Below are 10291 nucleotides of genomic sequence, written 5' to 3' on the forward strand. Positions count from 1 at the left end.
AAAGCTAGATAAGGTATAAAGGCCTAGCCTACTCCCTATTAGGGAATAAAAGGCGTTAGTTGATTTTTTTGAAATTTTAAAGGACATCATGCAGGATAGTTACAGCTTAGACAAGTGGCACGCTATCAGTTTCAAGACTAAAACTAATTAAAATATATCTAAGATCCAGTATTTCACTGGAAACAAGTGAAATTTTGGATGAATCTGCTTCCATAAAATCAATAAAATAAACTTTGAAATAATGTAATTTTTTCATACATTGCTTTTTCCATTAAAAATTAGATGATTCTTGTCTTTGTGCAATTTTTCTAGTTTGTACCTCTCCGGTTATAATAGCTCACAGTCAGTAATTCGATAACTTATATATTTTTAATTCTAATCTATATGCATTTTTGTATGTTTTGTGATTTTTGCTGTGTCGTTAATATATGTGTTATGAGCTTTAAATTTTTAAAATTTAACTACATTGAAAAAAAAAGTAAGGGGCGCTCAACTTAAATTTGTATCGGAGCGCCAGGACCCCTACAGTAGACACTGACATATAGAATGGCTGCTAACCTTTTTCTAGCTCATTCCCACTTACCAAAATCTCTTTCAATTCTTTAACTATATACGGGTATAAAAGATTGTTAGCTTCAGTTACAAATTGTATAACTTCGTAAAATCAAGAATCAAGAAATATATATATATATATATATATATTTCAACCAGATAAATTTATCTGGTTGCAAACAATTCTTGAACTGCCATAAACATCCAAATGTTTTATGACATTAATTGGAATTTTTGATTCCAGTCAGTGACTAGATCACACCATTTTTAGTGCTTACTTTTAAATTATTATGTCCATTAATGAGTGTCTCTTTGCCAGTTTGGATGGCCGAATGGTGTTTATAAACTTATGGCTATGGATGGAGTACTACTAAGTTTAGGAAACCTGAAATGACTTGAAAAAGTATGAAGTTTGATTTTAGGAGCATCTTCTCGAATTATCAAACGCTTAGACAACCCACTATACCGAAATATGATCTGTTTCTAGACCTACTTAGGTGGGATAATAATTAGCTGACTCTCTCTCTCTCTCTCTCTCTCTCTCTCTCTCTCATGCCGTTACTTTGATGTCATATTAAGCTCATTATGCTCACAATAAAGAGATTGTGATGATTTATATCTTTTATAATCATTGATACATTGTGGGATGTCCGATTTAATTCTGTTACTGTACTTTAACTTGACTCTCAAACTCCTCCATCTTGTTCGCCAATTCCTGTACTCTCTATGGAAAAATATTTGTTCAGGCCGTTACTTATGACACTTTTATATAAATTCGTGAATGGCTTCTTGTTTTTCGCTCCTGTTAACTTATGAACTTAATTTTCTATCGGATAGTATCTCTCATCAGTTTATATCTCACTCTCATATTTCGTGCTCTTCTTCTTATATAAAATTTGCATAATACATTCCTTCACTATCCTCTCAACTGACATTTAACAGACTGTATCATTATTTACTAAATTTTCCCCATTTTCTCAAAATCTTGTTGATCAAACATCTACCTATTAGAAGTCCTATTGTTGAAATTTTCCTGAGAATGGAATTAAAACGAGTAAAGAATAAGTGGCCTCCTCAACGATCTTAATGACTAAGGAGCTCTGAAATAAATAATCAAGACGATGCTTTTCATTATTGCCTATCACAAAACACAACTCTTATCAATTCCTTCGACACTAGTCTACGAGCTAATCTGTTTCCAACAGAAATAGATCTTCACAGTCTTGCACAATAATATACAAATTCATAAGGTGTCAAAGGCTTGAAAGAACTCAGCATCTCTGCTATTGAACTGACATGTGTTTCTGTAACTATTACTTCTTCATATTTTTTCATCATATTTTATTGACGATTTCTGAATTTATTCATTTGAAATTTAAAAAAATCCACTGTAAATAAATATACTATTGTCTTCCACCCTAATTCGATTACTATCTCTGTCTTGCACAGTGTACCATTGTCTTTGGAAGTTGTATTGCTATAACAGTGGGTTTCTGTGTTCTGTATGGGCCATTCGAAGCACAGAGGGGAAATTTTCCACCTCTCCTTGTAAGTGCAATCTACTCTTCGACTCACAGAATCGCCTGGAGTGCGGGACTATGCTGGGTATGCGTTGTTTGTGTCACAAATCCGAAAGGTAGGTATTCGCGTTTTCTTCTTATATATAATTATTGCAAATAACTAAGTATATTGTACTGCCACATTTATCAATAATTTTCCTAAATGATTTTGAAAACTTTTTCCCATTATTTTCTTCATCATAGACGAAAACGTCTTTTAAAAAGCATGCACAAAAATGCTTGAAAACATATATCAATTAAACATCCTATGCAATTAAAATTTTCACGGAAAGAAACAGACAGTTTCAAAAATCAAAGAAATGTACAATTCTCAAAAATCAAAATGTATATCAAATAAGCAAAAGCTTAATAAAACATTGAACTGTAGTTAAATAAAAGATTTAAATCTTCTGATTTTTATCGCCAGACAATCAGAAAAACGACTGTTCAACGTTTGATTACAGGAACTTTTTACGAAGAGTTTCTTGAGGATGCCGGTTAGTCGATTTCTATCGCAAGCAAGTATGAATGGTGCAGAAAAAATTGCAAAAGAAATATCACTATTTCAGTTAGTAATACCCAATATACTTGTTGTTGTTTTGTTTTGAAATGAGAACCGAAACAGCAGTGTCTACGAGGTTAGTACATTATTCCTGCTAATTGTCGTGTGTCCTTGTAACGAGTTCGTCTGCTTTGCGAGATGAAAAACGCAAACTTCTCGAAGGAAAAAGAAACTCAAACACCTTCATTATGGCATTGGCTCACTCATGTTCAATTTATATTCAAGTTTAAAGCTCTTATTAAGAGTTCGTAACCTCATAGATGTCATGAAACCGGCTAACGCGCTTCAGATGCAATTTTTTTAAAGTCAAAATGAGATTCGAATCCAATTCTTAAAGAAAGTGCATCTCTGAGACCCAATCTCTATGGAAGATCTACCAGTTAGCAGAGCTTCCAGAAGGTCCGTCTACTCTGTTTGGGAAATAAAAGACGTTAAAAGACTTATGTCATTTTTTTTTAGTTTATTTCTAGTGACATTTTATCTTTGCTGATGTATTTCATCGTAAAGTATCTAAGGATCTCCTTCCAGCCCCCGTAGCACGATGAAGTAAAATTGGACTATAAAATGGAACTTTCGCAGTTTCAAATCCTAATAACAGCATATGAAACAATATCATTAGCCTCGAAAAAAAATAATGTGCTGTTCAGAATATCCACGGGTACGCAACCATTTTTAGTTAAACCTACAGGCAATTCTGGCTCTCTTTCAAAAAAGTTCGTAGGCCCTGACCTATTACAAATGTTAACTTCCGTTATCATTTATGTGTAACTGACTCAAACTTTTGTGACCTTATAAATTTGTAAACTCCATAATGGGATTTTTAAAATGTCCTTTACTTCGTTAATAAAGCTTTTATCATGTAAAATAAAATCAACTAATGATGGCCTAGAACATACAGATAAATATGATGCGATTAACTACTGTATATTTCTCTCTACAGGCATAGTAACAAAGCTGTTGTCCATGCATTATTTGGCAGTGCTAAGCAGACTCACTTTCTTTACCTACCTCCTCCATGTACCTATAATTATGATCCGATATGGACTTATTAGAGAGAAATTTGTACTCAGTAAATATAATTTGGTGAGTATTGCATTCCTTGGACGCATAATAAAATATTGAATATTCAAGAAACGTTATATTATATATGATAAATGTTTCGTTGTTTTTTATTTATTTATGGAGGTTAATTCATAAACGTTTAAGGATCTGCATTATGAGAAAAAATATGTTATTAGGGGAAGTCGGTTATAAAATAGTCGTTAATAACTGCAGAATATATATATATATATATATATATATATATATATTATATATATATATATATATATATATATATATATATATATATATATATATATATATATATATATATATATATATATATATATATATATATATATATATATATATATATATTCAAAATTATGTTTTAAACAACAGCATAAACAATTAAACATCCAAATGGTAGTGGTGGGCAGCAGATGACGTTGGTGTAGATGATGCGGTTCGCTGTAGTTGGTCGATTGAGTAGTGGAGACGAGAGTTATAGAGTAGGTGACCTCTCTCGACGAGTGTTTCGACTCCTTACAGGTGTGACGTAATAATAATAATTAAGAAATAAATAATTAAAAACTCAAAGAGAAATAACAGTTGCAAGAAAGGCATAGCTACAAATGTTACGAGGAAAATAAAATTTCTCAAAAATTGTTACAAATTAAATTTACAAACCAATGTAACTCTTCAAGGAGCATTCGAATAACAGATGTTATTTGGATGTTCCTAAAGGACCTTCTCTCCAACAAAATTTATTTGAATGCTCCCTGAAGACATGCAAATTATTTCTGACTGCTAATTAAGCAACATGCTCGTATTGCAAGATTGGACTGGATAGTAAAAAATTCCGATTTCAACACTAAAAACCGTGTCTGGAGGTTAAAAACGTAATTGGAAGGTAAGCCTAGTGCATCCTTCCAGTCTACAGAAATAGGTTATCATATTGGTAGAAGAATAAACAAAATGGTTGTATCAATTCACGCCACTTGACATCTGCAGTCATGTTCAAAGTCAGGACCAACAGTGTTGTGGTGTATGAAAATAAAACTCTCGAAACAGCTATGATTTATGGATCTTTCGACTTATCTCTACATTTTCTACTTCTCTCTCTCTCTCTCTCTCTCTCTCTCTCTCTCTCTCCAAGTTTCTTTTCAGTTGTTCACTATACCAAGCACATCTAAACCTCCCAGTCACACACACACACACATGAACAAACTAATTTATCTTGGCAAAACATACCTTACAATCCTAACACTTAGTAAAAATGCATAACCAATGTCTAAGCCTTTCCACCCAGAATTACGATAATCCACGGAGATGCCAACGCACGTAAGGCCCGCCATTACGGTAAAATGAAGTTAAAGCTATCAAGACAACTGAATCGTCTCGCCTTCCTAAAACGCTGCCGGGATAACCAGGTAATCCCAAACTGTGTCAAATTTAAGCACCGTTTCTCCCCTCGCAAGAGGCTCTTCGTATTTATAACCGCGCCAGCCAAGCTTTGCTCAAGGAACAATTCGCTACTACTCGCCGTTTCCTGAATGATGCTAACTTAACTATCCAGACACGCGAAGATAAACTTTCAAGCACCTTAAGCCACGAAATTTGGTCTGTGTTATACGATATCTGGTGCACTTCTGCGGAGAAAGAATTTAAAAAAGCACAAAAATTTTGAAAATTTAAAAAAGAACTCGAACACGAAACCACATCTTCCTACCGAAACGGTAGTCATCCTTTCATCAGTTAGTGTGAAACCTGAAGCACTCGACGCTCTCTCACATGGCCACAACTTCGCCATTGCGCCCAGAAGAATACCTGCTGAAGATATTATCATACGAATTGAACGCGGGATACGACACCTTCCAAACCACGTCGCCAACGATATTAGACTGGATGTGGCTTGTGTTCTGACCAAAGCAAAACCACCAAAAACTAACGTGACCAGTAAGGAAATAAAATCTCTACTAGAATTAAAGAAAAACAGGAAAATAATAAATCACCAAAGCGGATAAAGGGAACGCCACAGTATTGTTAACCAAAAGGATTACACAGGTAAGCTGAATTGTTAGATCGGGCTACTTACCTTCCTATCGAGTACAATCCCACCAACTCACAAATTAGAAAACTCCACAGGCTCCTTAAGAAGGTCACTTCTTGCCCTGTGGAAATCACTAACAAATTAAAACCATTTAACTCCATACCCCCCCCCGTATTTATGGACTCCCAAAAATACATAAGGAATATGTGCCATTACGTCTCATAGTGGATGGCATTGATTCCCCCACATACAAACTTGCTGAACATTTGGCAAAGCTTTCACACACTATACTGCTCCTTATTCACAAATGTCCCACTCAAAGAATCCTTAGAGGCTAATCCTAACTAAATTTCCTCCAACTATCATAGCCCTATTTCAGTTCACAATGAACTCAGGCTATTTTGTTTGGCAAGGAAAATTCTAACAAATAGAGGGGACAGCCATGGGTTCTCCACTCTCCCCACCCTTGGCCAACTTTTAAATTGATACCTTTGAATAGAAAGCCTTAACCTCTGCCCCACAAAAACCAACCATATGGCTTTGCTATGTTGATGATGTGTTCGCTATTTGGCCACATGGCTCCGATGCACTCCTCTTCTTCTTAACAAACACCCAACACCCCCAGAATCAAATTCACCCTGAAAGAAGAAAAAATCAACTGCCTTCCTTTCTTAGACACACTAGTCATCCACCCGCCTGATGGAACCTTGGTTTTCTCAGTCTATAGAAAACCCACCTATACAGGCAGATACATTCACCAACAATCCCACCACCCCCCTCGCAACAATATGGAGTCATTAAGATACTACACAACAGGGCTAAAATTATTTGTCCAAATGACGATGCCCTGACCACAGAACTAAACCACATTCTCAACACTTTCTCAGCCAATGGCTACTCCCCCCAAAAAAAATCCAAAAAATATTGAAACCAATAAACAACAATTCCCCCCCCCCCTCACAACAAGGATTACTCTAAATCCATCACCATACCCTATATCCGAGACACCTCGGAAAAATTACAAAAATCCTAAAAAAAATGACTTAACTTCTTGTTACAGACCATGTAAAAAATTGACAATCCTTATCCGCTCTACTAAACCCCTCCCCCAGACCTGCCTAGTGTATACCAGGTCCCTTGCTGTAAGCTGTCCTACTTTGGCCAAACAGGCAAGAAAGCGAATATCAGAATCTCAGAACACAAGGACTACATCCGATTTTACCAGTACAGCCACTCTGGGCTTGCAGACCATGCTCTGGATACCTGCCATAGAACACGGTGGAAGAAAGCTACGATAATACACCGTAGTAAATTCAAATACGAAAGGCTTTTCATGGAATCAGCCTCAGCACTAAGAAACAATCCAAACCTCAACAAATTTGGTTGCATGAGACTGCCCCCAAATTTGGGAAACCTACATCAGAAGACCTTCAGCCCAATCGCCCTAAAATACCAACATTGCCTGCTAGGGGACACCATCAGGACTTTTAGGAGAAAGAATAGCTTCCTGCTTCGTCCTCATTTACTGTTTGTGTGCTTGCGTGCACGTGTCTTGGTGTTAAGGTCCTATGAAAATGGAAACGTGACGTTTCCGAAATATTGGAAGTGTATTAAAATTTATTTTAATGTATATCGTAGTATAGGTTGTGATTTCCTTAAGCTATTTAGTAAAAAAAAGTAAAAATCCTAACACTCGTCATCCTTTACAACATCTGTGCCAAATTTCTTGCATCTCAATTAACAGTTTTTCAGTTCACTTAAATCACTTCCGCTGTTTCATTAATTTTATTTTTGCCATCTTCTCCATGTTCTCAATGCGCAATAAACTGTAATCCTAGCCTTTTCCCCCGCTATGCTTTACAAGAGACATAATTCTTTACTCGTCTTGATAATTTCACAGCTTTCTCCCTGCCATGAACATTAAGGTCTATAAATATCTTTGATGTCAAATGAATTTCTTCACCTTTTGCGAGACTACCACCCGGTTATAGGGGTTTTACAGTGGTTTGAAAAAAGTCCATGTTTAGCCACAGTAGAAGGCACTTCCCCCTTTTATTATTTCTGTCCCATTCAAAAAAAGGTCTCGTTTCGAGCATCTAATTTTGCGTTCTTTTTAATTTACTCATTCAACACCACTTTCGTCCAAAAGCTGCTTCCTCAGTCTCTTATTTGTCAATAGTTGTAAAAGATAACCTACAATTACACAGATTCTCTTTCAGCAAAAAGTAGAGCATAGAAACGAACATATTTGAGTTTTTAATAATTGAATATTATCTACATTATGTACTTTTTAACAGGCTTTCAATCTCTGACTCTCTCTCCGTAGAAGTTATTCTCGGTTCAGTAATTTCGATATATCACTAGTCTGTTGAAAGTCCCTCATCTGATAATATTATCAACAAACAGTGGTCTAGATACAGACAAATGTCAATCTCTGAATATCACCCTTTAATGATTATCTCATTACGATGTAGAAGAAAGATCGTGTCGGACTTTTTGTTTTGAACCATTCCTGGATTAAACTGGAAAAAAAAGTCCTGCCCCAAACCTCTTCTGTTCCACTCTGTCTTATAGACAATAGAACCATCATAGTTCCTTATTGAAGTTATTGTTCTTAGTATTTCTTAATGGAACTAAGTGTACTTTTTGGGAACCTGGTAGTTATTAACAACATAAAATGAAATATTCATTTTTATAATTATTTAAATAGTTTTCAAAGTCTCATTTAATGTATTTTATTCCATCAGTTGTCAGCTAACGCCTTTTGTTCCCTTATAAGAAGTAGGTGAGGCCGTTTTAGTCCTATCTAATTTTGGAGACTGAGTGAGCAGTTCAATTTCCACTGGTAGTCAATCAGAGATAGCTGGCTGAAGACATCACTAATTTAAGTAGCCAACATTGAAGAGACGACTCAACAAGTGCCGCTATCTCTTGGTCCCTGACCATAACTCAGTATTTTTAATGTCTAATAGTGTAGTGTTAATGTTAATTTTTAATGTTTTAATAGTGTAGTTTCCATGCGCAGTGGAAGTTGTGTTTGCACTCTTCATCGCTAAACCGCCCGAAGATTAGACTTAAGTTCAAGTCTAGTCGCCGAGTAGAGTAACTTTGTTTAAGCCTTTTTCGACAATTTCCCGAGTTAGTCGATCTCTGGCACGGGAAAGCAGGTTTTTTCTCCCGTAAACTCGGGTTTTTCGTCCCGTAAACTCAAGATTTTATTCAATTTAATAATGGAAATACATTTTTATCTGTCTTTTGTATTTTGGAAGCACTTCATCGAAATAATTGAAAATATATTTATTCGAACTTTTTTTTTCTCTGCAGATATATGAATTCATCGGTCACACAGCTATTACTTTGCTTGCAGCGTTTGTTTGTCATTTACTTGTTGAAGCCCCTTTTGCAAACCTCGAAAGATTAGCATTCTTCGGAAGAAATCCCATGGCAAAAATAACCAAAGGCAAAATGGACAATACGAATATCGAAGAGGCCGTCGCCAGTGCACTTAAAACTTGTAATAAACCAAAGAGCAAAACAGAGAAATTACCTCCAGTCATTTCCATTAAGTTTTTCTAATGTAATAATTTTCCTGTAATTATCAATTGTAAGCGCTGCGAATGGTGTACTCATAGCCTATTTCATCTTTTGTTATATTATCTCTTAGAGTACATCAAGCAAAGTGTAACAAAACGTTTTATGTAAGAACCAAAATGTAACGTTTGTATACTATTGTAATCCAGATGTGTATATAGATTTTAGTATATTAAGAATAATATTAACACTGGTAAAATTAGGTGAATAGGTTGAATTTAATTTCCCTATACGTCGTTTTAGTCTCTTAGCATTCATGAAAAATATAAAAACTTAAATTGCATGAACGTAGTGCATAATATTCAATTGGAGTATTATGAATTACAAGTTATATCATTCATGTATACAGTCTCTAACTTCCGACAGACAAAGTAATCCACAGCCAGTCAGATTATACACTTTCAGATAATGAATCCGAATTTCTAAGTACTGTACTGCTACTGACAAAATTCCATTCGCTCAGACTCAAGTTATCACTAATTTAAGCAGTCCACAGTGAAGAGACGAATTCCACATAAATAGACTACCACAAGAAGAAGCAGACGTCAATAGGCTAGAAACCTCTGCCTTGCTTTAAAACGAAAGCCAACCAAAATAGAGCTATCTCAAAAGGACAAAATTAAGGCTTAAAAAATCTAAAATTAAACCAAAACATAATACTAAAGGCATACCAAAGAAATGCTACGACGATCCTGAATACACATGAATATAATATTTAAATTAAAAGAATTCTTATCTGATAAGCCAACACATAGATCTAAAGTAAAGGTACAAACAGTGTTAATAAATAATAATAATAATAATAATACTGTACGGATCTTCACTTTTGTCCTAGATATTCCTATCTGACCAGGAATTCAGAATTATATTCTAGGATTCACCAGTAGAGTGGTTCCTCAAACTGGCTACTGTTGCACACGGAAACACATTAAA

The 10291-nt window shown here is 35.1% G+C and overlaps 1 protein-coding gene across 1 annotated transcript in view; it reads left to right on the forward strand.

Annotated features, from left to right (window-relative positions):
* LOC150094986 (nose resistant to fluoxetine protein 6-like) overlaps positions 1–9409 on the forward strand; it is a 52807-nt gene extending 43398 nt beyond the window's left edge. The window contains exons 13-15 of the mRNA XM_090411168.1: positions 2002–2188; positions 3614–3756; positions 9092–9409. Coding sequence (XP_090267294.1) covers positions 2002–2188; positions 3614–3756; positions 9092–9343 — 582 coding nt within the window. The 3' untranslated portion in view covers positions 9344–9409. The remainder of the gene's footprint in view (positions 1–2001; positions 2189–3613; positions 3757–9091) is intronic.
* Positions 9410–10291: the final 882 nt, after the last annotated feature.

The sequence above is a fragment of the Typopeltis vanoorti genome, chromosome 21 (assembly GCF_054136105.1).
Source record: "Typopeltis vanoorti isolate ZY-2024b chromosome 21, IOZ_Tvanoo_1.0, whole genome shotgun sequence".
Lineage (NCBI taxonomy): Eukaryota > Metazoa > Arthropoda > Arachnida > Uropygi > Thelyphonidae > Typopeltis > Typopeltis vanoorti.